At 41.6% G+C, this 27,713-nt stretch overlaps 1 protein-coding gene across 1 annotated transcript; it reads right to left on the bottom strand.

The window, feature by feature from the left end:
• Positions 1 to 1,787: 1,787 nt before the first annotated feature.
• Positions 1,788 to 27,682, bottom strand: CAVIN4 (caveolae associated protein 4). The gene is made up of 2 exons (XM_084619319.1): positions 27,043 to 27,682; positions 1,788 to 2,922 (listed from the first exon to the last, which is right to left on the bottom strand). Exons 1-2 carry the CDS (start codon positions 27,448 to 27,450, stop codon positions 2,266 to 2,268), a joined length of 1,065 nt encoding a protein of 354 aa, XP_084475445.1. The 5' UTR covers positions 27,451 to 27,682; the 3' UTR covers positions 1,788 to 2,265.
• Between the last annotated feature and the right edge of the window lie 31 nt (positions 27,683 to 27,713).

Here is a 27,713-nt window from a genome sequence, read left to right as displayed (position 1 = left end):
GAGTCTCTATTAGGGCTTTTTATTGTAGGATAACATCAACTCACGCAAAATAGAACACGGACTATGTAACATCATAAACAGTCACCATTACCATCTGTGCAATTTAAGATGGCACCTGTGATTTAAAGAAAAATATTACAAAATTACATAGCTTGCAAGCTAAACTTTCAAAAATTTCTTCCATATGTGCTGAGGAATCTTTGGGTTTTTTTTCTTTTTAACAGTTTATTATTACAGTATTGAATATATTTACAATAGATGTTATGCAAACATCGTTCTCGCTTATAGTGCCGCATGACGTCATTCATCCCAAACCAGCAACATGAATCCAATTTGAAAGCTTTGCCATGTCATTTACATAGTATATCATTAAGCCCTTAGAACCGGTGTTCCACAGTTGCCATAGCTAATTCCTAATTCAGAACATTCCAATTTTAGGTACCCGGGGCTAAATCACAGGACTGGCAGGCAAAGTATTGGCAATCAAACTGAGTTTGAATGACAGCTTGACCAGTTAGCCATCCTGGGGCAATGTTTGTCAAAATAGAATCTTAGACAGTAAATAAACTCATAGCTGTTGTCAATATTCTACAGATATTAATGCCTCACTCTGAGATCTAATTTTATGTAAGTACTAAGGAGACATCAAGTAAACTTAAACAGAAGAGGCCCATTAAACCCTACTTATTCTGCCAGTACAATGGCTATGTTTACTAACATACCTCATTTCAGGGCATGGATTTCTGCCTCTTTAGTGCTACAAACACACTGTGTTTCATACTCTTAAAGACAGTGTCTGGCTTGCACTCTCTCTGGCTGTGACTGGTCGATAGTGATGATGAAAAGGAAACAAAGACCTGGATATGGATTGGCCTGCGTGTCAATAGCTTTTTATGGAATTTATTTTAATTGTTTAGAACCCCAGCAAAATGTTAAGAGCAGAAAACACAGTGGGCCTTTTATCTCAGCAGCTACCTTAAGAAAAAAACAACAATGATCTGTTTTTCCTCTGCTCTGTCGGTGGCAATTAATTCTTAAGCTGTTTTTAGTTTTGTATGATGGGAGTAGAGGAACAACTATTAATCAGTTCTTGCACAGAAAAGACAAATGGGCCTGCCCTTCTCAAAATTCACTTTAGTCCCACATTCTTGTTTTTAACTCTCTATTCCTCAGTCCCCATATATTAATCTTGTTTCCCTTATTTAATTTATACCATTGCCGTCCTCAGTACCAATTGACACTTGCACTGACCTTTGCATAATACAGATATTCTACCAGAGTTCTCCATTGCCTCCAGATTTTTCCAGTGTTTAATTTGGCCTATAGTTTTTAGCCTGCTGCTGCTTCAGAAAGTACATCTCTCAACTTCATCAATCCCCCCTTTCAAAATGCTAGAAGTCCCTCTTAGTCACTTCAGAGAACAGTTCTCAAAAATCTAGGGTCTCTGCTGCCTTTTATTGCACTGTCTCCAAAGCAATAATTTCCTCCTCCTGCTAAGTGAGCAGGCGCTCCAAGAAGAGTCTTAGAGCAATTCTCATAGTCGTAGTCTTCCCTTCTGCTAATATAAAATACTACATGTATCTCAAAAAGAAAAGGAGTACTTGTGGCACCTTAGAGACTAACCAATTTATCTGAGCATAAGCTTTCGTGAGCTACAGCTCACTTCATCGGATGCATGCTGTGGAAAGTACAGAAGATCTTTTTATACACACTTTCCACAGTATGCATCCGATGAAGTGAGCTGTAGCTCACGAAAGCTCATGCTCAAATAAATAGGTTAGGCTCTAAGGTGCCACAGGTACTCCTTTTCTTTTTGCCAATACAGACTAACACGGCCGCTACTCTGAAACCTGACATATATCTCAGTTGCTTGTTTGCTTTTTGATGTTGGCATGAGATAAACGGAGATGTTCTTTGAATGCCACTGTGCATACAACTAAAGATAGCAACAAGGCTATTAAGTGCCTCATAGTTTTGATTTAAATATACAAGGAGTTTCCATCTCCTTGTGATATGCAATTGTAACTCCCATTCGCATTAATTGAAGTTATATGTACACGTCAAGAGAGATGAGACCCTTCATTCTGTTTATGTGACTTTGCATAGTAATAAAAAGGCAACAAACACATTGTCTGCTACACACATAAACACTAGAACAGCACCAATATAGAACAATAAAAAGTTACACACACCTCTCAAGCTGCCCAGATAAACAGATACTATGTTTTCTCTTGTACAATAGCACAGTATATACTACTCCATCACTTATGCTGGTTGCTTGAGGTCCAACAGAAGCACGTTATCACCTCCTTCTTCTGCTGCCTCCTGGTTAAGAACGATTTTTTCAGGGGTGAGCACAACTTTCTCTGCTGGCTGGGACGTGCCTTTTGTTCCACTGCCTTTGTCTTTCTTCACTTTAGTGATCACTTCTGTGTAGGAAATCTCTTCTGTAACCGGTTCTTCTGCCCCACTTGCTGAAACTGCATGCGCACCAGCTTCCTGGATTCCTTCTTGCCCTTCAGCTACTGTTCGCTCTTTATCTTTCTTATTGAGCTTGAATGTCTCCGTTCTTGGAGCTGCTTTTGAAATAGTTTTCTTGAGCCTTATCCCAGATTGTTTCAGCCTCTCTCCTGACTGCCTCATTCTCTCTCGCCTCTCCGGTGTCACAATTCTAGTTCGAAGCCTGTTCACCTTCTTGCCAAAATTTTGTCTGGTCTTCTGGATATTTTCCCTTGAAAATGCCTTTTTGATATTATCTATGCGTCTGATGCCTGATTTTTTAAATCGGGATGCTCTGCTTTCGTCTATATAATATTCTTCATCAGAAGAGAGGTCATCAGGTGGAAAGAATTGGTCCTCCAGGTTTTCACCTTTTGTCCTGTCTTTGATAACAGACAGCGAAGAAGGGCATTCTGTTTCCTCCTGTGAATGAAAACATAAAGACATCTTTCCGCTAGTGTTTTAAGGGAGCAGAGCATTTAAGCATGTCATTTTTGGGGCTTCTTATTTGTAAGTATCAACAACTGAGCTATAATCATGTGGCACAGGGAGGTGGGATCTCTCCTGAGAACTTGCATGATCTCCTGAGGATAAAGGAGTCTGGAAAAGCTCTGATTTTGCAGCCTCTGTTCAATCCCATGCCTGTTAGGGAGATTGCTTTAAAGGCTGGTTCTACTCTGCAAAGGGATTAACAATGTAAAACTAGCATCATTGTGTCCCACTTTAGTGTGCCTCCATGGACTGTCTGTAGCTCAAATGTGCTTAGTTTGCAATTAGAAAGGATGTTTTTATAGCTACCAGCCCTGCTATTCTGAGGTTGGAGAGTCAAGCTGGGTTCTTCCCTTCTCATACATCACCAGTAGTGAGCATCATGCAGGGCAAGCTGGCCTTCACCTATATACAGCCTCACTGACTCCAGATGAACTCCTCAGTATTACCTGTAACCCCTCCTAACTTTCATTAGGTTTGCACAGTTGTAATTAACTGGAACTTAGTAGAGAAATCTGTTGATGAACAGAATCCAGCTCAGACCCTCCTAGGGTATGTCTTCACTGCAGCTAGTCCAGCTGATTGGTACACAGGTCTGAGCACCTAGGTCAGCCTAGCCTGACCGCAGGTGGCCACACTAAAAAGCTTATGTAGATGCCCATGTGTGACTGGGAGCATAGCCTCTGTCCTCACTGCAAAGGGGGCAGGTTCCAGCCCAAGTTGAAGTGGAGTCTGGGCTTTAATCCATTCCCAAGTAGGGACGCTAGCCCAGGTTTAAAACCCCTCCAAACCCACGTAAAAGGTTTGTGTGTGTGGATGGCGATGGGTTGGGCTAAAACCCGGTAAGAGCCAGGGTGAGCTCTGCAGTGATAACACACCCTTGGCAGTGTTGGGTTCATAGGAGTAAGATGTCACTGATGCGAGCGGGTAAGGCTCAGTACACACCAGGAGTTGATCTGCTGAATGGGAAGCCAGTTTTACATAGTCACTTTTCAGTGCCACATTTTACTCCTCCCCTATCAGTTCAGCAACAAAAGCAAAGCTCCAGGTGGCAGTAGTAGAGGCAAGCAACTCTTTGTAATACTAAACAATGCCATGCACGTATTTCTGGCATTTTCAACAGTAAAAGTGTATTAGCCCATGTTAATGCATTAGCTGAACAATCAGCAAATATCTGTGGGTCTCTATAGTAGAGCTTCAATGGGAGGTTATTGAATGGTGCATTCATCACCTTGGTATCCACTGCCTGCCATGTCACAAGTATTGCTAATTTGTACTGAATATTAAACACATGTTCTAGATAAGTGCCATTCTAACCACATACTAAGCAGTGAAACCAAATGATAAAATACATTTACTTTAAACCTTTGGCTTTGTTTAGCTGCCCTCTATCCACTAATCCCTGTCAGTGAGTTCAGCTTCAAATGCACCCAACCCTCTTTCACAGGGTGCTGGTGAGGATGGTAGCTGCATTTTGAAAAGAAGTGACACAGAGGGAGGCAATGCTTGTGGAGGAGGTGAGCATCTCAGCTAGCCTGGTGATAGGGGTGCTGTAGATACCTAGAGAAAGAGAGATTTTAACAGCCAGAAAAATGCAAGTTTTTTCTGAAAGCTCTTTTTGGGCGGTAAATTACCGGGCATCATTTTAATGGTAATTTATGTGCAAAAAGTTTAGGGTGAATAAAGGGATATGTCTAAAAAGAGTAGACCCAACCTGTAAATCATAGTCACACAGGAGCGGAGCCAAGAACCATTAGCTCAATGTAATGATTCCCGTGGAGATTCTGGATCTGCCCGACAAGAGTCAAGTTCTGGCCGGTACTATAGCAGAAAACGCAAAAGCAGTAGCAGCTATGAGATGGAAACTGACATCCCTTTCTTACCCCAGCAATCTCCTCCTTGTGCACACAAACTACGCTGCACAAAGATTGTTCATACTCCCACGAGGAGCAGCTCCTCACACAGCCTCAGGCAGAATACATGGCATATTAATATTGCTTTTGCATAATGTATTGTTTCCCATTTGTGGGAGTGTCACACCTGATTCCTGGAGCTTGTCAGAATTTGGTCCATAGCTTAATAATCTTTTCTAACTACCAAAGAAGTTTGAATGAGAGAGTCCACCAAGTGCCAGTTAGTTTCTCAAATGTATCTTGTGCTGATGAATTCCTGTATGGTGCACTGCAGACTGAACTGATTTCTGGCCAGAAAAACAGCTGTAATTTTCAAAATGACTGATTAGTAGCAAAGCATGTTTAATTTTACTTTACAATGTATTAACTATCAGTAATATAGAATAAAAATATATTAAGCCACTCAGCAAATAAAGGCTATTTATGGTTTGGTCATCTTATTCCGGCTTCTTTAAAACATAAAATGGCTGTTAATGCTTACCAAAATTAAGGGGAAATTATTTTGCTGTGAGAGCAGCAGAATTTTATTTAACTCCATATATCAAAACCAGAATGAGCAAGAACTAGAATTCTTTGTTAATAATCTTCATTAATGTGTGAAAATTAACTTTATTACCTAGCTGTGTTATAGCTTCTTTTCATAAAATGAGGGATAGTGTTTACGTAGAGCAGCTTTTCTATAATTAAACTCTTAATTATAGACCACTCCTTTAGCTGAAACGTTGACAACAATATTTCCTTACTAACTATTCTGAAACTTTAGTCCATACAGGGATGAGTATAGTAGGGTGAGATTTAAGAGTCTCTCCTAGAAGAAGAAAATGAGAGATTAGGTTCTTTAGACAACATTTGGGCTAACTGTCATCCTCAAGTGAATAGAAGACTCCAGCAGGATTGTGTTCCCTACTGAATGCCATCTCTTCAGTTTTCAGAGTAGCAGCCGTGTTAGTCTGTATTCACAAAAAGAAAAGGAGTACTTGTGGCACCTTAGAGACTAACAAATTTATTTGAGCAGAAACTTTCGTGAGCCACAGCTCACTTCATCGGATGCATTCAGCGGAAAATACAGTGGGGAGATTTATATACATAGAGAACATGAAACAATGGGTGTTACCATACACACTGTAACCAGAGTGATCACTTAAGGTGAGCTATTACCAGCAGGAGAGCCGGGGGAGTGGAGTGGGGGGGGTTTGTAGTGATAATCAAGGTGGGCCATTTCCAGCAGTTGACAAGAACGTCTGAGGAACAGTGGGGGAGGGGGGGGTTCCTTCCCCATTCTGAACTCTAGGGTACAGATGTGGGGACCTGCATGAAAACCTCCTAAGCTTACTTTTACCAGCTTAGGTTAAAACTTCCCCAAGGTACAAACTATTTTACCTTTTTCCCTTGGACGTCCACTGCCACCATCAAACGTCTAACCGGTATTATTATTAGGAAAGAGTCCGTTTGGAAACGTCTTTCCCCCCCAAAATCCTCCCAAACGTTACCCCCCTTTCCTGGGGAAGGCTTGATAAAAATACTCACCAATTTTCATAGGTGACCACAGACCCAAACCCTTGGATCTTAAGAACCATGAAAAAATATTCAGTTTCTTAAAAGAAGAATTTTAATAGAAGAAAAGTAAAAAGAATCACCTCTGTAAAATCAGGATGGTAAATACCTTACAGGGTAATTAGATTCAAAACATAGAGAATTCCTCTAGGCAAAACCTTAAGTTACAAAAAGACACAAAAACAGGAATATCCATTCCATTCAGCACAGCTTATTTTTCTCAGCTATTTAAAGAAATCAGAATCTAACGCATATCTAGCTAGATTACTAAGTTCTAAGACTCCATTCCTGTTCTGTCCCCGGCAAAAGCATCACACAGACCGAGAGAGAGGCTTTGTTTCTCCCTCTCCCCAGTTGTATTTAGATTTACTGTTCACTGGTTTAAAGGGCTGGCTGTAACATTCACACGTATTAGAATTAAGAACTATGAACTGTAAATTATCGGATAAATGTTTTGTGTCTAGGGCACGGGACTTGCACCCAGGAGTTCTGGGCAATATTTTTCAACCGACTCCTTGTGTGACCTTTGCCAAATAATTTAATTTCTCTGTTCTCAGTTTCTGCCTCTCTCCTGGAGAAAGCAGGTATACAAAGGCCAAATTCATTCACGTTTGTACATCATGCTGCAATCCTTAAATGGGAGGTGCTACAGAAATGCACTGTCTTACTGGAACTGGTCAACAGTGTGAAGGTTTTTCAAAATAAAAATCAGTGCTATACTTCAGCCTGGTAGGGACCTGCCCACTCTGAACCACCAATGGGTTTTAGCATTACACTGTCAAAAGTCATTTTTGTTTACTAGGGAAGATGAAAGCTTCTGTCTCCCAGAGTTAGAACATCTGAGGAGAGTCGGTCTGAGCACTAGGGGGGACGCTGATGTGGGGAAAGATAGCTAAAACCTTGCTCCTGTTCCCCCTGAAGTCAAAGGCAATGTTCCATTGATTTCATTGGTGCAGGCTCACGCCCTAAACTGGGCAAGTATGTCTCCTGGGCAAGGATGTGGCAGCAGCCCTACGAGGGGAAAAGGAGTAAGATGCCTGCCTGCTTTCCCCCTTCTTCCAGCAGGAGCACAAGGTGATGGCTTGCAAGATAGCCAGATCAAATTACAAAGGGAAGGTGGGTCCTTCCCACCTAAATGTAAATTCATGTACTCACCTCATCTTACCTATCCTAGCCAGCTGGCTAGCCACTGAGATAGGAGTTATTTGAGTTATAGAATGCTGGTGCAAGTCAATGGGAACGACCATTGAAGTTAAGCCTGTGAGTAAGAGTTGGGCTGGAAAGGAGCCAGAGTGCTCAGCACCTTGCTAGCTCAAGCCTTGCATGAATAGCGTTTATAGTCTCTGAGTAGTGACAGAGTCTTGTGCCTTAGTAAGAGATGCTACACAGATTGGGGTTTTTTTGTGAATTGTATTTACACTACTCGATATTTGCGCTACTTGTGAAATAGTGTACTGTCACATCATTGAACACTTCTAGGTCTGCCTGCGTACACCAGTGGCATTAAGACTGCATGCATAAAACTCAACTTGGGTTTGTCCTGCTTTTGAGTACTTTACTCTGACCGTGTGCCTCCCCAGCTTGCTACCAGCCAGGTACAGCAGAGCTTCCGTTTTTAAGCTCTGGTCTGAACAGCACAAAGCAAACCATATGAAACTCGCTGTAGCTAGTTTGAGGATAAAGGTCTGCGCCATTACTACTTACATTCGAATAGGTGTCCCCACAGAGAGTAAAATATTTCAAACCTGAGGTTTATAACACAAAGCCATTCCCTCTGGCAGAACCTGACAGCTCCGTTGCCACTGTGGATACCTTCGTGCTTATTTTCAATTTAAATCAAAGTTATCAAAGCTGTACTTTGTGTGCATGCATCAGGGACTTTGTAATGAAATCTGTTAATGGTCTGCCAGTGTCCTCTTGGGTCCGTGCCTGTGTATGCAACTTAGGACGCTTCTAGCCAGTGCTGCCCTTTTCTCTTAGTGAAGGTGCACAGGAAAAGAAGCAGGGGTCCTAATGAGTCCTATCTTCTGCCATATGCTATAGAAAGGGATGCATGGAATGAGGCAAAGGCTCCTGCCTCACTGACTGTACATAGTGGGGGTTCCAGAGCACGCTCGTGCTGCCTATCAAGTAGTGGATTTTCTTTGTTTCCCCCTTTATTTTTTAAGGTGGGAAATTCCAGACTTCTATAAGTCGATTTTTAACTTTGTCTTCAATAACCTAAATAGACTGAACTCCTTAAGTATCGCACTGTAAGGCAGGTTTTCCAGACCCCCGATCATTCTTGGCTAAACCCTCTCCAATTTTTCAGCAGCTTTTGTAGTGTGGCCACCAGATTGCGACACAGTGTTGCAGTAATGGTCTCAGCAGGGCTGTATGTTGAGGTAATTACCGCGTCATTACTGCTCCTTGATAGTCCTCTGTTTATAGAGCTAAGGATCACCAATTGTCTTTGGTCTCAGCTTCGCAGTGGGCATTCATGTTCAGCTGGTTATCCATCATGGTCGCTAAATTCTTTTCAGAGTCATTGCTTTCGAAGATATAGTTCCTTCTACTGTCCTCTTTGCTTTTAAATATACGTCTTTGCATTTGTCTGAATTAAAATACATTTATGTTTGCACCCAGCTTACCGAATGCTCAAGATCATTCTGTACAATGACTTGTCCTTGTTATTTACCAGTCCACCAATCTTTGGGCAATCTGAAAACTTTATCAATTATTTTATATGTTCATTGAGGAAAATACTAAAAAGCATTTGGCCAAGATTCCTGCAGGACCCCACTCACGACATCCCCTACTTGATGATCCTTTCCCATTAACAATTACATTTTCAGATTAGCTATTAGCCATTTTCTAGTCAATGCAATGTATGCTACAGGGATTTTGTATAGTGCAAGTATTTTTTTAATCAGAGTGCCAGGCAGTGCTAGTTCACATGCAGACATCTCATCAACTGAATGTGTAGTCCCATCTGAGGATATAAAGTTTGACAAAAACCTATTTCTCATAAAAACCACATTGATTTACATGAATTATGGTACAATACCTTATGTCTTTATTGACTGAATCCCGTATCAGCCGTTCCATTATTTTACCTAGGATCAATGTCATGCTAACAGGCTTATAATTAATTACCTGAGTCATCCCCTTTATTCTTGAAATATTGGCGTGACTTTAGTTTTCCTCCAGTCCTCTGGAACTTCGCCAGTGTTCCAAGTTTCATTAAATACCAACATCAATGGTCTCGAGAGCTGCTCAGCCAACTCTTAAATTCTGAATGCTTCGTTTTTGCAAACAAAGCTCTTTTAAAGGAAGGGGGGCTTGTTTGTTTTTATATGGAATAAAGCGCTATAGACCCTTTTCAAAATGTACAAATACGTCTTAATTCATCTGCAGCCTTTCCCCACTGCCTCCCCGGTGCTCCTGTGAGGCAGGTCTCAATATTTTCTTTTTACACCTGGGGAAACCTGGAGGATAAGTTTACACAACAAAGTGTCAACTTCAGGACTGGAACTAAAGTGTCTTTGCTCAGCCCCAGTACATAATCCACTGAGGCCATAATACTCCCCGTTGAGTAAGCCGGTTATTCCACTGATAAAGCAGAGCTGTAGCGTAATGAAAAAACACTATTTATCTCAAAGCACTTTTGAGAGTTGAGTACACAAGAGTAACCTCATCACAGGGCAGAGAGGTTGAGCGACTTTCCAATAGGAAAGGGTCAGACCCAGGACAACAACAAATATCCCCCAACACAAGGCTGGACAGTGCTCCTCAGTTGAGCCTGTCCACGTGCCATTGAGATTCAAAAGCTGCAACTCATAGATTCATAGATTCATAGATATTTAGGTCAGAAGGGACCATTATGATCATCTAGTCTGACCTCCTGCACAACGCAGGCCACAGAATTTCACCCACCACTCCTACAAAAGAAAAAAACCTCACACCTATATCTGTGCTATTGAAGTCCTCAAATCATAGTTTAAAGACTTCAAGGAGCAGAGAATCCTCCAGCAAGTGACCCGTGCCCCATGCTACAGAGGAAGGCGAAAAACCTCCAGGGCCTTCCAATCAGCCCTGAAGGAAAATTCCTTCCCGACCCCAAATATGGCGATCAGCTAAACCCTGAGCATATGGGCAAGATTCATCAGCCAGATACTACAGAAAATTCTTTCCTGGGTAACTCAGATCTTACCCCATCTAATAACCCATCACAGGCCATTGGGCCTATTTACCATGAACAGTTAAAGATCAATTAATTGCCAGAATCATGTTATCCCATCATACCATCTCCTCCATAAACTTATCGAGTTTAATCTTAAAGTCAGATAGATCTTTTGCCCCTACTGCTTCCCTTAGAAGGCTATTCCAAAACTTCACTCCTCTGATGGTTAGAAACCTTCGTCTAATTTCTAATCTAAATTTCCTAGTGGCCAGTTTATATCCATTTGTTCTTGTGTCCATATTGGTACTGAGTTTAAATAATTCCTCTCCCTCTCCGGTATTTATATCTCTGATATATTTATAGAGAGCAATCATATCTCCCCTCAACCTTCTTTTAGTTAGGCTAAACAAGCCAAGCTCCCTAAGTGTCCTTTCATAAGACAAGTTTTCCATTCCGCGGATCATCCTAGTAGTCCTTCTCTGTACCTGTTCCAGTTTGAATTCATCCTTCTTAAACATGGGAGACCAGAACTGCACACAGTATTCCAGGTGAGGTCTCACCAGTGCCTTGTATAACGGTACTAAAACCTCCTTATCCCTACTGGAAATACCTCTCCTGTTGCATCCCAAGACCACTTTAGCTTTTTTCACAGCCATATCACATTGGTGGCTCATAGTCATCCTATGATCAACCAATACTCCAAGGTCCTTTTCCTCCTCCATTACTTCTAATTGATGCGTCCCTAGCTTATAACTAAAATTCTTGTTATTAATCCCTAAATGCATGACCTTACACTTCTCACTATTAAATTTCATCCTATTACTATTACTCCAGTTTACAAGGTCATCCAGATCCTCCTGTAGGGTATCCCTGTCCTTCTCTAAATTAACAATACCTCCCAGCTTTATATCATCCGCAAACTTTATCAGCACACTCCCACTTTTTGTGCCCAGGTCAGTAATAAAAAAATTAAATAAGATTGGTCCCAAAACTGATCCTTGAGGAACTCCACTGGTAACCTCCCTCCAGCTTGACAGTTCACCTTTCAGTAGGACCCGTTGTAGTCTCCCCTTTAACCAATTCCCTATCCACCTTTCGATTTTCCTATTGATGCCCATCTTATCCAATTTAACTAATAATTCCCCATGTGGCACGGTATCAAATGCCTTACTAAAATCTAGGTAAATTAGATCCACTGCGTTTCCTTTGTCTAAAAAATCTGTTACTTTCTCAAAAAAGGAGATCAGGTTGGTTTGGCACAATCTGCCTTTTGTAAAACCATGTTGTATTTTGTCCCATTTACCATTGACTTCAATGTCCTTAACTACCTTCTCCTTCAAAATTTTTTCCAAGACCTTGCATACTACAGATGTCAAACTAACAGGCCTATAATTACTCGGATCACTTTTTTTCCCTTTCCTAAAAATAGGAACTATGTTAGCAATTCTCCAATCATACAGTACAACCCCTGAGTTTACAGATTCATTAAAAATTCTTGCTAATGGGCTTGCAATTTCTTGTGCCAATTCTTTTAATATTCTTGGATGAAGATTATCTGGGTCCCCCGATTTAGACCCATTAAGCTGTTTGAGTTTCGCTTCTACCTCAAATATGGTAATGCCTACCTCCATATCCTCATTCCCATTTGTCACGCTACCATTATCCCTAAGATCCTCTTTAGTCTTATTAAAGACTGAGGCAAAGTATTTGTTTAGATATTGGGCCATGCCTAGATTATCCTTGACCTCCACTCCATCCTCAGTTTTTAGCGGTCCCACTTCTTTCTTTGTTTTCTTCCTATTTATATGACTATAGAACCTTTTACTATTGGTTTTGATTCCCTTTGCAAGGTCCAACTCTACTTGACTTTTAGCCTGTCTCACTTTATCCCTACATGTTCTGACCTCAATAAGGTAGCTTTCCTTACTAATCCCTCCCTTCTTCCACTCCCTATATGCTTTCTGCTTTTTCTTAATTACCTCTCTAAGATGCTTGCTCATCCAGCTTGGTCTACAACTCCTGCCTATGAATTTTTTCCCCTTTCTTGGGATGCAGGCTTCCGATAGCTTCTGCAGCTTTGATTTAAAATAATCCCAGGCCTCCTCTACCTTTAGATCCATAAATTCTTCAGTCCAATCCACTTCCCTAACTAATTTCCTTAATTTTTGAAAGTCAGCCCTTTTAAAATCAAAAACTCTAGCTGCAGATTTATTTTTATTAATCCTTCTGTTCAGTTTGAACTGAATTAGCTCATGATCACTTGAGCCAAGATTATCCCCTACAACCATTTCTTCTATGAGGTCCTCATTACTCACCAAGACCAAATCTAAAATGGCATCCCCTCTAGTCGGTTCAGCAACTACTTCCTGAAGGAATCCATCAGCTATTGCATCTAGGAAAATCTGAGCCCTATTATTATTACTAGCACTCGTCCTCCAGTCTGTATCTGGGAAGTTAAAGTCTCCCATGATCACACAGTTTCCATTAGTATTTACTTTATTAAAAACATTAAAAAGGGCTCTATCCATATCCAAATTAGATCCTGGTGGTCTATAGCACACCTCAATCACTATCCCAGGGGAGGCTCTAATAGTTTTCTTCCCCAATTTAATTTTTGCCCAGACGGACTCAGTCATATCCATTTCATCGCTTCTTATTTCTTTACATTCTATCTCGTCATTGATATACAATGCTACTCCACCACCTTTACCTTTATTTCTGTCTTTCCTAAACAGCACATACCCTTCAATACCTGTAGCCCAGTCATGACTACTATTCCACCAGGTATCTGTTATACCTATAATATCTGGTTTCACTTCCTGCACCAGTAACTCTAGTTCCTCCATTTTGTTACCTAGGCTCCTCGCATTTGTATACAAACATCTTAATTTTTGCTGTTTGGCCTCACTCACATTCTGTACCCTATTAGGCAAGGTTATTTTACTACCAGTATAACCTATTAGACTTGTATCTACACTGCCCTTCCTCCTACCTATGGCTGTATCCACTCTTACTTCATTTTCTTTCCACTCAATGCTAAATTCTGGAGTGGAGATTACCTGGACATCTCCCAACCATCTCCCCCAAATTCCTAGTTTAAAGCTCTCTTAATCAGTTGTGCCAGCCTCCATCCTAGAAGTCTATTTCCTTCCCTACTCAGATGAAGTCCATCCCGAGAGAACTGTCCTCTATCCATGAACGCCTCCCAGCAGCCATACATCCCAAAGCCCTCCTTATACCACCACTGCCTAAGCCATCTGTTGATAGTCATAATCTTGTCACGCCTTTGTTGCCCTTCTCTAGGAACAGGCAGAATCCCACTAAAGATCACCTGAGCCTCAATTTCCTTAAGCGTCCTCCCCAGCCTAGCATAGTCTCCCTTAATACTTTCCAGCGAGAATCTAGCCGTATCATTTGTTCCCACATGAAGGATAATTAGGGGATTCTTTCCCGCTCCCTTTAGAATCCTTTTCAACCTCAGGTCTACATCCCGTATCTTAGCACCTGGAAGACAGCACACCCTCCTATTTTCCGGATCAGCTCTAGTTACAGGTCTATTTATTCTTCTCAGTAAAGAGTCCCCAATCACATAGACCTGCCTTTTCCTAGTGACGGTGCTATTCTCCAGTCTATCCTCTGTTCCCTCTGGCTGCAAGTTCTTTCCAGTCCCATTCTCCCTTGTAATCCTTTTTAACCCATCCTGTATCCTCCTGGGGCTCATATTTGGTGTAATCTCCATTAACTCTTCCCCTTTTCCTATAGGACTAGCCGCTCTTCTCTTCTTCCTTGCCCCTCCACCTTCAGTGACTACCTGCTGAGCCCCTTCTTCATTTTCCAACTCTGCAAACCTGTTCTTAAGCTCTATTTCTCCTTCACTAGCCTGTCTTTTCCTCTGCCTAGTTCTTTTAGTCACATGCTTCCACTGACCACTTTCCTCACCCCAGTCTCCCCTCAGAATTCCCTAGTCCTGCTTCCATCTGCAAGTCTGAGCTTTTCCCTTCAGATACCTCATGTCCTTGCTCCATAATCTGCTCAAACTCCTTCCTAAACTCTACCAGACTTTCCACCTGCATCTCCAAACCTCGGATCTTTTCCTCCATCAGCTCTATCAGACGGCATTTCATACAGAGAAAACTCTTACCAGGTGCCCCCTCCAGGATCATGTACATACCACAGCTTCCACATCCAGTCATCTTCATTGTGTCTTCTGCTACATGGGTCACTCCCACTGCCGCCTCTGTATCTGTCATAGCCTTCCCACCTAAATCCTGTTAATCTGGGAAACACAAACCACACCAAAACACCACCACCCACAGCAAAACAAAACCCCACACAAGCACCACAAGACAAACTCCCCTTTCAAACTCCCACTCAAACTCCCCTGTTTACAGCTCTGTTTGCTAGCTCCTGTGCCGCTGCAACTATTTTGGCTGCAATGTTTTTTGTTGTTGTTGTTGTTTCGAAAAAGAAGCTTTTTCCTTATTTTTTTAAATAAGGAGACAATCTGATTTTTTCCCCCACTGCCCTTGTTTTCACAAGCAACTGAACCATTTTGTTCGATCTTGCCAGACAAAAATACACATGTGAGCAGAGACCAGACATGGAAAATGTCCACCCAAATGGTGATTGTTGCACAAACTTGCAAGCATCCAATAAAAGGGGGTGATAATGTTACCATTGGTTTATAAACACATTAAGATATTGTTTCATACGGACATAAGGTGTTCAAGTCTATACAAAAAAGCCCCAGAGAAATGAGTCTCTTGTCTAGATCATCTTTCCATTTCAATCCATCCCATCCACCCTCTAGTAGCTCTTTGGAATAATATGTCACATTTTACATACGAGGAAACTAAGGGTCTGGCTACAGTGCAGTGTAAGCCCAGGGTTAGTAGAACCTGAGTTAGCAGACCCTGGGTTGTTAACCTAGGACTGGCGCGTCTACGTTCATCTGTAACTTTAGGTTAGGAATTGTTAAACCCTGGAACTCCAGTGCCTACACTGCATTGTGCAAGCCTGAGTCCAAACACCCATTTCCCAGACTTCCTAGCACTCTACCAAAATGTGGTTGCTCTAGCCTTTTGTTGACAGTGCAGTGTGGGAAAACTTGTCTGTCCGTCAAACTTGAGGACAAGGAAAGCTGGCCTGTGGGATACGTTTGCTGAACACCCACAGCACAAGTCCAGAGGGGCTGTGTCTACACTACAGAGCAACAGAGCTTGAATCCTGGGTCCCTGCTCGACCCAGTACATCCATGGGGTCCTGTGACCCTGGGTGCAAGCCCTGGATTAGTGCAATTTGTGTGTCGATGGAAGGAGGGTTAGGCTTGAGCCTAAATTCAAACCTTGAGCTTATTAGACATACCATAATACAAAAAGAATAAAAACCTGCCCCCCATTAACGACGACATTTCCATTGACTTCAATGGGACCAGCAGTTCACCCAACAAGTTGTCAGTGTAACTAGGAAACAGATAAAGCCATTTTTGACATAGGCCTTGTCTTTCCTTGTAGCGATGTGTCAGGTACCTGTATCTTCAGGTGGCAGTGAAAGGCTTTGGCAAGGGGTGGGGGAGGCAGCAGGAAAAGGCTCTGGCAGCTTCCTGTGGCTGGAGCCTTTCACTGTGGTGGGAAAAGGCTCTGGCAGTGGGAAGGCAGTAGATTAGCAGGGTAGACATGGGAGACACTGTTTGGGCAGGTAGAGAGCTGTGTAGGGTCCACACCCTGTAATACTGGCGTGTCTCTACCCTGCTCACCTAAATAGTGCCTCACTGTTTACATTGCTAGCTGGGCATGCTGTGTCTGTACGCTACACACCCCTGTAAATGTAGAGAGACCTGTTGAGTGCCATTCCCTCTCCCACTTTTCCATACTTATTCCTTCCTAAATAGGTTATAACATTTATTTTAACATTCCAGGAGTGCGAATCATCCTATCACATTTTAGTAATACAAACAACATTGAATTTATGCCCATCCATGAGCAATTCCAATTCCTCTTGTTTATTACTCAGGCTCCTAGTAATTGGTGTCTGGGCAATTCAAGAATTTCTTCGTTTCCTGCCTTTTGTTCCTTAATTAATTTTTTTTCCAATATCTTGATTTTGTGCTCACTGAATTCTCATAGTTTGCCTCTTTTTATCCTCCCCTTTTGCTATTAGTTTAACACCCTCCTGACTAAACGAGTCAGCCTGTCCCCAAGGAGATTGAGGTGGAGGCCATCCAAATTAAACAACCCCACTCTCCCCATAAAAGCTGGACCAACATTCCCCAAAACTCTCTACCTGACACTACTTACCTAGCCAGAGGTTCAATTCCATAATCTTCTCCAGGAGGTGAAAAGTGCCTGGTTTATAGAGCTGGTCAAATTTTTTTGAATGCAAAATGTTTGTTTTCCACAGAAAAATGACATTTTTTAAAAAACAAAATGTTTTGTTCAAAACTATTGACTTTTTCAACAATTTTCATTTTTGTACCTTTTTTGCCACTTTTTAATATAAATTTTTATAAAAAATATGTTGTCAAAACAGTTACTGAAAATTTTTGTTGACTGAAGAATGGATTTTTAGTAAATGAAAAACACACAATGATTTCAGTGATGATTTGATAAAAGAATGTAATTTAAATAACACAAAAATAATGAAAAATTGGTCATTTTTTACTGGGAGAAATGGAAATGACTTCAATGAATTAAAAAATTCTAAATAGGTGCACTAGGTTTGTCTCTCAGCACCCAGACTGAGTTTGCCGGGCTGGCAGTTAAAAAAGACCATCTGTTTCTTTGTAAACATCTGATCCAGAAATAATTGAGCCAATACCACGAAACTCCAGAAAACCATTTATTTACAGTCACTTTTCAGACTGCACGTTAAAACTAAAATGATCAATACTCATAACGCTCCCACTCATTTCCCAGCCCCAAGTAAAAAGTTAGAAAAATGATAAAAAAGTACAGAAAATAAAAATAAAAACAAAGAAAAAACAAAATAACAAATAGCGTGACATCCCTTCAGCTCCAGAATCTATTCTGAAAAATATAATAACCATTACAAGCCAAAATACTCTCAACCTCCTCAAAGTCAGAACATCCTTATACCAAAACTACAGGCAAAACAGACAAAAATACAGAATTATGTCATTTTATTGTGTTGCTCAGTGCAAAGTAACGTGCCAGTGACCTGTCACCCTGAGCCTACATGATGTGGGGAATACTCATGTGAAAAATGTTTAACAATTGCAAATGGGATAAATAAACCCCTCACACTCCTGAAGCTGGAGCACAAATCAGGCAATAGGCAGTCCAGTGCCAGGGTTGTTGACTGAGTGGTGGCTGACAACTGATTTGTAAAAGAAACAACCTAGAAATGTTTGATACGTGATGAAGAATAACAAAAATACCCTCACTGGGAAGGCCTGCAAACAATCTGCAGCTTGTAGGCAAGAAACGAAATCAAAACAATATCACAGCCTAGGAATTTACATTTTAAATTGACTGTACATTATTCAAAGCAATGCCCAAAGTAAATCGCTAAAACACCACATCACCCTCATGCCTATTAATACACCCATTAACCATGTAGCCAGCTGGTTAACAGAAATTACCATAACAACCTGTCCATTGACCAAAAAGTGTCCTTAGCATCAAACAATTTATGTTACTGCTAAAGCCCCCTTGCAATTAACCCTTCTGTCAATCCTTAGCCTCTGGTGACTACCCAATTACAAAGCATCCCATCATTTTGTAAAAGTGTCACTCTTTCACTGCAAGCATGGGACTAAATCACACGTGATCTTGCTGTAGTTTTGCAGATTTGGAATTAAAATCTCTGCCCTCAGGCCAAGTCTGTTCAAATAGAAGCGAAATAGGATTATTTCTTAAGGGCACCTATGTGAGTTCACCCCATAAAGTACGTGCTGAATAAACTCTTCTGCTCATAAGACCAAAAAATATGCCATTCTGGGGGAAAATGCTACAGCTGGCATGTGGAATTGTTCTTACATAATGAAAAGGTGCTTAGCTTGGCCAGCACAGTAAATCCCTCATTCTACTTTCATAAAGCTTCAGCTACAATCCCTGTTCCTTAAATTCTGACAGGGGTTCACCAATTTAACCCAAACCACATACATGCCCTCAGTGTTGTTGTAGGTAATATCTTTTATTGGCCCAACTGCTGCTGGTGAGAGAGACAAGCTTTCCCTCTTACACAGAGCTCTTTTTCAGGTCTGGGACAGCTACTCAGAATGTCACAGCTAAATACTAGGTAGAACGTTTAGCATAGGTAGTTAGCACATGTTGCAAGGGGCCTGTCATAAATATAAAGGGAAGGGTAAACCCCTTTGAAATCCCTCCTGGCCAGGGGAAAGCTCCTCTCACCTGTAAAGGGTTAAGAAGCTAAAGGTAACCTCGCTGGCACCTGACCAAAATGACCAATGAGGAGACAAGATACTTTCAAAAGCTGGGAGGAGGGAGAGAAACAAAGGGTTTGTGTGTCTGTCTGTAGTCGTCTTGGCCGGGGACAGAACAGGAATGGAGTCTTAGAACTTTTAGTAAGTAATCTAGCTAGGTATGTGTTAGATTATGATTTCTTTAAATGGCTGAGAAAAGAATTGTGCTGAATAGAATAACTATTTCTGTCTGTGTATCTTTTTTGTAACTTAAGGTTTTGCCTAGAGGGGTTCTCTATGTTTTTGAATCTAATTACCCTGTAAGATATATACCATCCTGATTTTACAGGGGGAATTTCTTTATTTCTATTTACTTCTATTTTTTATTAAAAGTCTTCTTGTAAAACACTGAATGCTTTTTCATTGTTCTCAGATCCAAGGGTTTGGGTTTGTGGTCACCTATGCAAATTGGTGAGGCTTTTTATCCAACATTTCCCAGGAAAGGGGGGGTGCAAGTGTTGGGAGGATTGTTCATTGTTCTTAAGATCCAAGGGTCTGGGTCTGTAGTCACCTAGACAAATTGGTGAGGCTTTTTACCAAACCTTGTCCAGGAAGTGGGGTGCAAGGTTTTGGGAAGTATTTTGGGGGGAAGGACGCGTCCAAACAGCTCTTCCCCAGTAACCAGTATTAGTTTGGTGGTGGTAGCGGCCATTCCAAGGATAACGGGTGTAATATTTTGTACCTTGGGGAAGTTTTGACCTAAGCTGGTAAAGATAAGCTTAGGAGGTTTTTCATGCAGGTCCCCACATCTGTACCCTAGAGTTCAGAGTGGGGGAGGAACCTTGACAGGGCCATTCAAGGTGAAGAGACCCATTAACATCCCTGTTGTAAAAAGTGGTTACGCACAGGTGGATGTGTCATTACACAAAGTAAAACTATTTCCCCATGTTTATTTCCCCCCCTACTGTTCCTCACACGTTCTTGTCAGCTGCTGGAAATGGCCCACCTTGATTATCTCTACAAAAGGTTCTCCTCTCCCCGGCTCTCCTGCTGGTAATAGCTCACCTTAAGTGATCACTCTCTTGTTACAGTGTGTATGGTAACATCCACTGTTTCATGTTCGCTGTGTATATAAATCTCCCCACTGTATTTTCCACAGCAGGCATCCGATGAAGTGAGCTGTAGCTCACGAAAGCTTCTGCTCAAATAAATTGGTTAGTCTCTAAGGTGCCACAAGTACTCCTTTTCTTTTTGCGGATACAGACTAACACAGCTGCTACTCTGTAACTACTTCTGCTAAACCAGCTGTTTGACCTTGTATTTAGCTGAGACACTGAGCATCTTCCCAGACCCGAAGAAGAGCTCTGTGTACCTCAAAAGCTTCTCTCTCTTACACCAACCAAAGTTGGTACAATGGAAGATATTACCTCACCCACCTCATCTCATCTAGAAATCCATTCTCTCATTAACTGACTAGAGTGATCCAATGAGAACTCAGTGATCAAGAAGTTAGACAACTGTACAATGTCATTCTGAGCATCTCCCATCTCATCCACTCCTTGGGACAGCTTCTGAATGATGTAAAGGGCAGCTGCAGCCCCAAAAGGAAGCTGTGTATTCATCTGAGGCACATTTAAAGTTTGCTAAACAAGTAAGCCTGTGAATCAGTACCTCTGAAGGAGTCCCTGAAAGTCCAGTAGGTACCCCTTAGGAGGTTCCATGTTAAGTGGGTGTCAGCAAAGGGAACCCTGTGAATTTGTCATTAGTAGCTCAAAATATGCAATTTCCTAGACAGCCTCTTTTAAATGTAGATACAAAGAACATCTGCATGTGTGAGAAGGGGCAGAGACAGGGTCCAGACAGGAGGTGCTATGATAAAACAGGACCTTTGCTAATAACTTGCTTTCAGTCCTGGCCCACAATAACAAAAGGTACGGTTCTTGCAGACTAGATACAGTTGGAAGAGATGCAGATCTATTAAGTACACCAGGGTGCTGTTGCTAACCACTAAAAGTCTGTAACATGCTATTGATGAGCTCAGATTTTCCCCAGTTCTGAAAATGTGCTGGTTTGAGCAACTTCAGTCCTGTAACACCCATGGAAGAAAATGACATCAGGAGTCTTCACTGGCTTATAGAGTTAAATCAGAAGCTACTCATCCTGAAAGGCAAGGTCAGTTACAGGGAAGTAGAACTCCATTCCCCAGTGTGGAGTGAGCACAAAAGGATAAGCACCAAGGAGACTTTTATAATGATCAGCCACAATTGCTATGGATAAATCACTATCTAGGCTGTCTCATGATTTGGGGAAGTGGCATAGGAAATGGAGGGTGATCATCTAACTACAATATTCTGGTGCCTTCCAGGCCAAACCCAAGCAAAACTTTGAAAACAGGTCCCATACAAATGCAAATTTAGATCAGCTGTTTTCACTGCTTCATTTTCCCGGATAGGGAAAGTCTATGTTGGCTCTAGGAGGATTATTAACTCACCCTAGTTCACACCATCACAGAAGAACAGCAAATCTGGGTAAGTCTGATTACACTGGTTCAGAAAATACATGGAGTCAGGTTTATAATCCCATCTGAACAGAGCCCATGAAGTTCATAGCCATGAGCCGCCTTTTAGGGATATAAATGATCAGACTAATCTCATCCTTTCCCACCCCCCCTTCAATTTCAAGCTTCTTTCCTTGTAAACATATCCCCGAAAGGGTAAATTTATCACTCCAGCATTGACAGGGTGTAACTGCTTTTTCCTAAGGAGCACAGGTTATTCATGGTCTCCCTCTCTGCCTCCAGTGTTTTAGGAGGGCCACGGGCCAGTTCACAGTTGTGGGGGGCAGTATCCGGAGATGCCACTGATGACTCTAGGGCTCACTCACAGCTGACTGACCTAGCTGTGCTACTGAAGAGCCAACTTGGCTGTTGGCCACAACAGGTGCGGGCCGCTCAGAAGTGTGAACAACCACCTGATTTAGTGGACTAAGGATGGCCCTGAAGGCAATTCCTTTGCTACAGCTCTGCTCTGACACAGTCTCTCTGTGGTTTTAGCTAAGGCAATTAACTTTTCTTTCTTAGTTTCCCCATCTGTAAAATGGGATTATATTGTCACCTATGCCACACAAGTAATATGAAGAGTAAATAGTTAAAGTTTGCAAAGCACAGTGTAAGTGCTAAAATTCACTAGAATGCACACCATACCCTGCAGTGACTGGGGACCAAGCTAGAACCACATTCATCGGCTTAGTTAGACAATTGTCTCTTTAAAAAAACCTTAATTTTTCAAGGAATGTACTTGGAGCACCTCAAAAGCAGCAGCATCATGTCATCTGGGTGCCAGACCTGTGTCCAGCCAACCATACACAATCAACTGAGCTGCAACAGGAATTTTATGGTGACCTGATGATTCTATGTCACATTTACATTTTTATTTCTATACATGTAAATGAGTCAGGTAGGTTCGGAGTGTATCCCAATGAATCAACTCACCAACCCTCTTCACAATTCCAGGCCCGTGCCCTGTATGTAGTGATGTGATCATGGTGGAGAGGAATCAATTATTGTGTGGTACAAGGATGCAAAGTTGTTTGGCAGGCCAACCCAAAAAAACATGAAAGCCAACTCATTTTAGGAATGCCCACTTTGTTTGCCAAAGCATTTTCAAATGTGAAAGGCGGTAGCCAGGAGTGAGATCCAGAATTCCTTTCATAGGACATCTTTTCTGCTAGACTTTGTAACTAGTTCCTGAAATAAAAGCCATTACCTCGGGCACCTTGTCTAACTGGTTCCTAGGCTCTTTTAAGCTTACAACTTCTAAATTACAATAAAATTTCACCTGAGGTAACTCCCAGCTCGACCAGAGAGTTCCAAGAGATAACTAAAAAAAAAAGGAACAGATTCCTTCAAAATGAAAAAAACAAAGCATGAACATGCACGCACACACTTTAATTCCATCTTTTAATTATTTACCTGGAATGACTAAAATAGCCAAAGACCACTTTACTGCAGACAAACATCACTTTCTCTGGGCTGTTCCTCAAAACTATCTGAGACTACTGCTTACCTTTCCTTCTCCATTTTCTGTTGTGTGTCCCTCCAACCTATACTACTGCAGTACCAACAGGACACACAGTACCCCAATTTGAACTAAAACTGTGACTTCAACCATGACAACAGTCTGGGTGGCAGGGGTACCTGGCTGCCTCTCTCTCCATTACATGGCCTGCTTAAAAATTAATCATCTCTAGAACAGTGAAAAATATTCACATTGAGCCTCAAACCCATTTGAATTGAGTTTGGAAGGTTTCCATTCTGATTGGAAGTTTGAGGTGAAGCCAGCAAGAGAACCGGCTTTACTTCCAACTGACCTGAGCCAAATTACACTATGCAGTTTGCTAACCCGATTGCCAACTGAACCCCCAGCTATTTTCTCAGCCCTAATTCTAACAATGTCTAGTAAACCACCCCTTGTTCTCATTTCCCTAACTCCCATGGTCAAAGATTCTCATTAGGTCTCCATTTAGCATAAGGGCTCTTACAACTCTTTTTTGTGAGGGATTAAGGGCTCTTGGACAATCATTTCCAGGCCAGCATCCTCTAATCTGCTTCTGCCTCTATTAATTGTATCAATCTATTAATAGTATCAAAACTATTAACTAAGAAAAATTAACTGGGGCAATTTTCTCTGTGTTCATTTTATAAACGAACCCTGCTGTGCTGATTGACAGAGGCCATTACAGAAATACAAACTCATTGATCCAAACAAGTAAGTCACGTTCCCCTCATTACACACAGTCCTTCACAATATCCCTAATGCCTCTCAGGCAAAATTCCACTGTAGACCAAGTCTTCCCTTCCAACATCCAACTCAGTCATGAACTTAGTTACGGTGCAATGTAGCATACAGTGCAGTAGCATGGAAGTCCCAAATTCCTTCAGTGCATGTCAATGGATTGTCACTCCTCTTATAGTGAAGTTTTACTCCATTAATGCCTTGGCAGTGGTTTGTGGGGGGCGAGGGGGTGGTTGCACTATATCAGTGTGGTTGCACTGGACCAATCCCCTGGTGTAGTAGCACTGCATTGCTGTACAAAGTGACTTGCACCAGTGCAGTGTGTAAAGTTTCAATACACTCCTAGCAGGTTCCTCTGTTCTAACGCTCCTGGAATGGGGACAGTTATCACCCACCAGCCAGGTGATAAATGTTGCATCCCAAAAGGATTAGCAGATCGGGAATAAGAGAAGTTTCCACTAGCTAAAGAGTGTGTGTGTGCAGGGGGAGGGGGAGAGACTACACTAGAAAAGACCGATTTAACTACATTGGTCAGGGGTATGAAAAATCCACACCCCAAGTGGTGCAATTAAACCAATTTAAGTTCCTGTGTAGACAGAATTCTTCCCTCGACCTAACTACCGCCTCTCAAGGAGGTAGATTACCTACGCCAATGGAAGAATCCCTCCTGTTAGCATAAGTAGTTTCTACACTGAAGTGCTTCAGCTGTGTCACTGTAGCTTTTTTATCCGTGCTAAGAGGAATCCACTCTTGCTGTAGCTGATCTAAACAGGGATGGGAATATGAAGAGTGAAGAGGATAATTCGAGATGCTAATTCTGTTCAAGAAAATCGGATGCACAGAGGCTCTCGGCAAAGTCTCCTTTGTATGAAAAGCATAAGAAGAGACAGCAAAAAGAGCATCAGTTGTCTTTTATGGTTTTGCGTGAATCTCTGGTAGGACATTGCCACAGACTTTTTCATGAACTATTTGAAAATAAATGACAACAAACATGTCTGTGGGAAAAAATAAACATCGTGTTTTGTATTGAATTAGACATTTCTCCCCCCATCATCAGTTTCCACCGGCACTGTTTTCATTGCTAACCAGAGGTTTGACTAGTACCTCCTCTTACTAGAAATCAAATAATTTAAAAGCTAAATCAGGGCCTACAAACACTTATGCACATGAATAACTTTTCTCAGATGAATATTCCCAATCACGGACATGGGTCTACTCGAACGAAAAAAGCTATTTGTATGGGTTCATTGCTATTTTAAAGACTACGTAATGATAAATGATATACACAAACAAAATTTTTAGGGTCCTAGTAAGGGGCTGAGCACCTTCAGTTCCCACTGAATTCTAGAGGAGCCGAGTATGTGATGCTAGCAGACCAGGTGCCAGCTCAGGCCAAGATCCCCATGCCTCCACTGAACACTGACAAATACCTACCTGGAATCAGTCTAGCTCACCTGGGTGTTAGTACCGTTAACACAGGTATTAGAATGATAAGCATGTGTTTAGACTTTATGGAATGTTTGTGAGCTGCTGCAGGCATTAATCTCACTTATAATGTCTGTATCCTATCCCACATTACAAGGTAATATCTGCGTGTTTGCACTGTAAGCCTCTGTAACTGTAAATCACCAGGCAGGAGACAGCCAGTGTGAAATGCTGGTCTCCAACAGGAGTTATGTCCTGCCTGACAAGGAAGGCCCATCAACACCAGACGGACTAGAATGGAACCTTTAAGAGGACAAAAGAGTCTGTTGTTTACTCTCCCCTCTATGGAGATGAGTCTGGCAAGTGAATTCTTCCCATCAGCTGAGTTTGCATCTCAAAGTACAGGGAGGGAAGGGAATAAAAAACCCCTAACAAAGAGGAACTGTATCTTTTATGCTGCTTGGACTCTGGGGTGCAAGGCTCACTAGGCATAAGCAAAAAATTCCCTGTGCTTCATATGCATTGGACCTAAGGAGCTTGTTTATTATAGAAAAGCTTTAATTAGTTTTTTTAAATTTAAGATTGGAACTCTTATTTCCTTTTCCTATATAATAAATCTTTAGATAGTTTATTATACAATTGGCTGCAAGCATTGTCTTTACCTGGGGTAAATGACTGGTCCTTTGGGACTGGGATTAACCTGAACATTGCTGTGATCCTTGGTGTCAGGGACCATACGTCCGCTCATCTGGGTGACAAGACAGACTGGAGTACCCAAAGGGATGGTCTGAGACTCCATGTTATGGCTGTTAGAGAGCCTGAGGAGTTTACGCTGGATAATTGGTTGGTGAAATCTAAGTACAAAATTTGGGGTTTGTGCCCCACTTCCTAGCAGTCTGCCCAGAGGTTGGTACTCATGTTCCTGTGTCACTCCAGGACAGCTTGATGGAGCATGCTTAGAACTTCACAGGATCTAGTCCTTAACACCTAGTATTGCAGCATTTTCCAGTAAGTGGCCTAGCCTTATAACTCCCCTAGCATGATTAACTTTTTTGTATTTGTATGATCCACACGGACAAGCCACTTGCATTCAGACAATAAGAACAATTGCTATTTATTCATTTACAAGAACAAGTAGCATTATACAATAATCGTAATGTCAGAAAAATATATGATTTGTTTTTGATCCTGCAAAACCTTGCTCATGTTAGTAGTCCTCAGTCATGTATTTCCAAAGCAGTCAGTCAGTGAGACTACACGCAAAAGGACGGCTTGTGTGATAAGGGGGTGCAGGTCTGAACTTAGTTTTGAATATTTGTTCCTATGAATTGAGACCATGAAAAAACTTTTCACAGCTACAAAAAACCTTGATAACTTTGCAAATAAAATACACTACATTTAGCATTAAAGGAATGACTAAATTCTGGAGCCTCCATAAATAGTTTTGCTGTTTGGACTTCTACCTAATATGGTGAAAAAATAACAGATGATTGTCAGGCATGACTAGCATGACAAGATTTACAGTGCCTGCCTCATATAACCTTCCACATAGGCAACAAATAGTCCTTGCTGATCTGCAGTTAATCTTACACTCCTGGCTGAGAAGCCAACCAATACTAATAATAGACTCTGTGAATTGCCATCAGTGGGTTCGTGTTGAAAGACACCGAGAGGCAGAAATCAATTTTAAAGAACATATAACACAACTCCTACACTGGGAAGACTGTGTTACCTGTCTTTTGATTTGTTAAACAACTAGTACCCAGTAACTATTAAGGTTGTGGCAAAACTTCAAAGGTAAAATAAATTAAAGTGCATGCGTACCTGGTATATTACAACCCGAAATTTGTTTTTTCTCAGCATCTCCTCTTGTTTTGCTTCAACCTTTCGCACATTAGCACTCTGCTTTTCCACACGTGCCCTCACTTCTTTAACGTGGGAACTAACTTTGCAGGTTTTCTCAAGCAACTTGTTAACAGTGTAGCCTGTATTGCCATGAGTCTGGGCAAGCTTTAAAATATCAATCTGTATGGTCTTGATAGCATTCTCCATTTCTCTGTGTCGCTCTTCTATTCTTTTCTGGCTCTCCTGTACACTGTGTACAATGTTAGCCACTTTATCTAGGACTGTCACAATTGTATATGCAGCATCTTGCTCTTCATCTTCTGTGACATTTGAGAGACGATTTTGGTGGATTTTATCAGCCTCCGAGGTAACTTCATGGTGATCCATTTTGTCTGTGTTCAGTCAGGTTTACAGGAACTGAAGTATAAATGCTCCCCACGATGACTGTTCAAATCGTAGGGAAACAATTCTGGCACCTGTGCAAGAAGCTTGACAGCTGGCTTCAGAGATGTTCAGAGCAGGGTGTGAAACTCCATCCCTGGAGGTTGGTCAAATATTTATAACTACAGACTATCCCTCCATGATTATTTGGATACTTTTTGCAATATGAAACCTCTAAAATTAGGAAGCAATGTCTGGAATGAAACATA

The sequence above is a fragment of the Lepidochelys olivacea genome (assembly GCF_965140295.1).
Source record: "Lepidochelys olivacea isolate rLepOli2 genome assembly, chromosome: 2".
Taxonomy (NCBI): domain Eukaryota; kingdom Metazoa; phylum Chordata; order Testudines; family Cheloniidae; genus Lepidochelys; species Lepidochelys olivacea.
The sequence above is the reverse complement of the archived record's forward strand: the minus strand, read 5'-3'. Positions and strand labels throughout refer to the sequence as shown.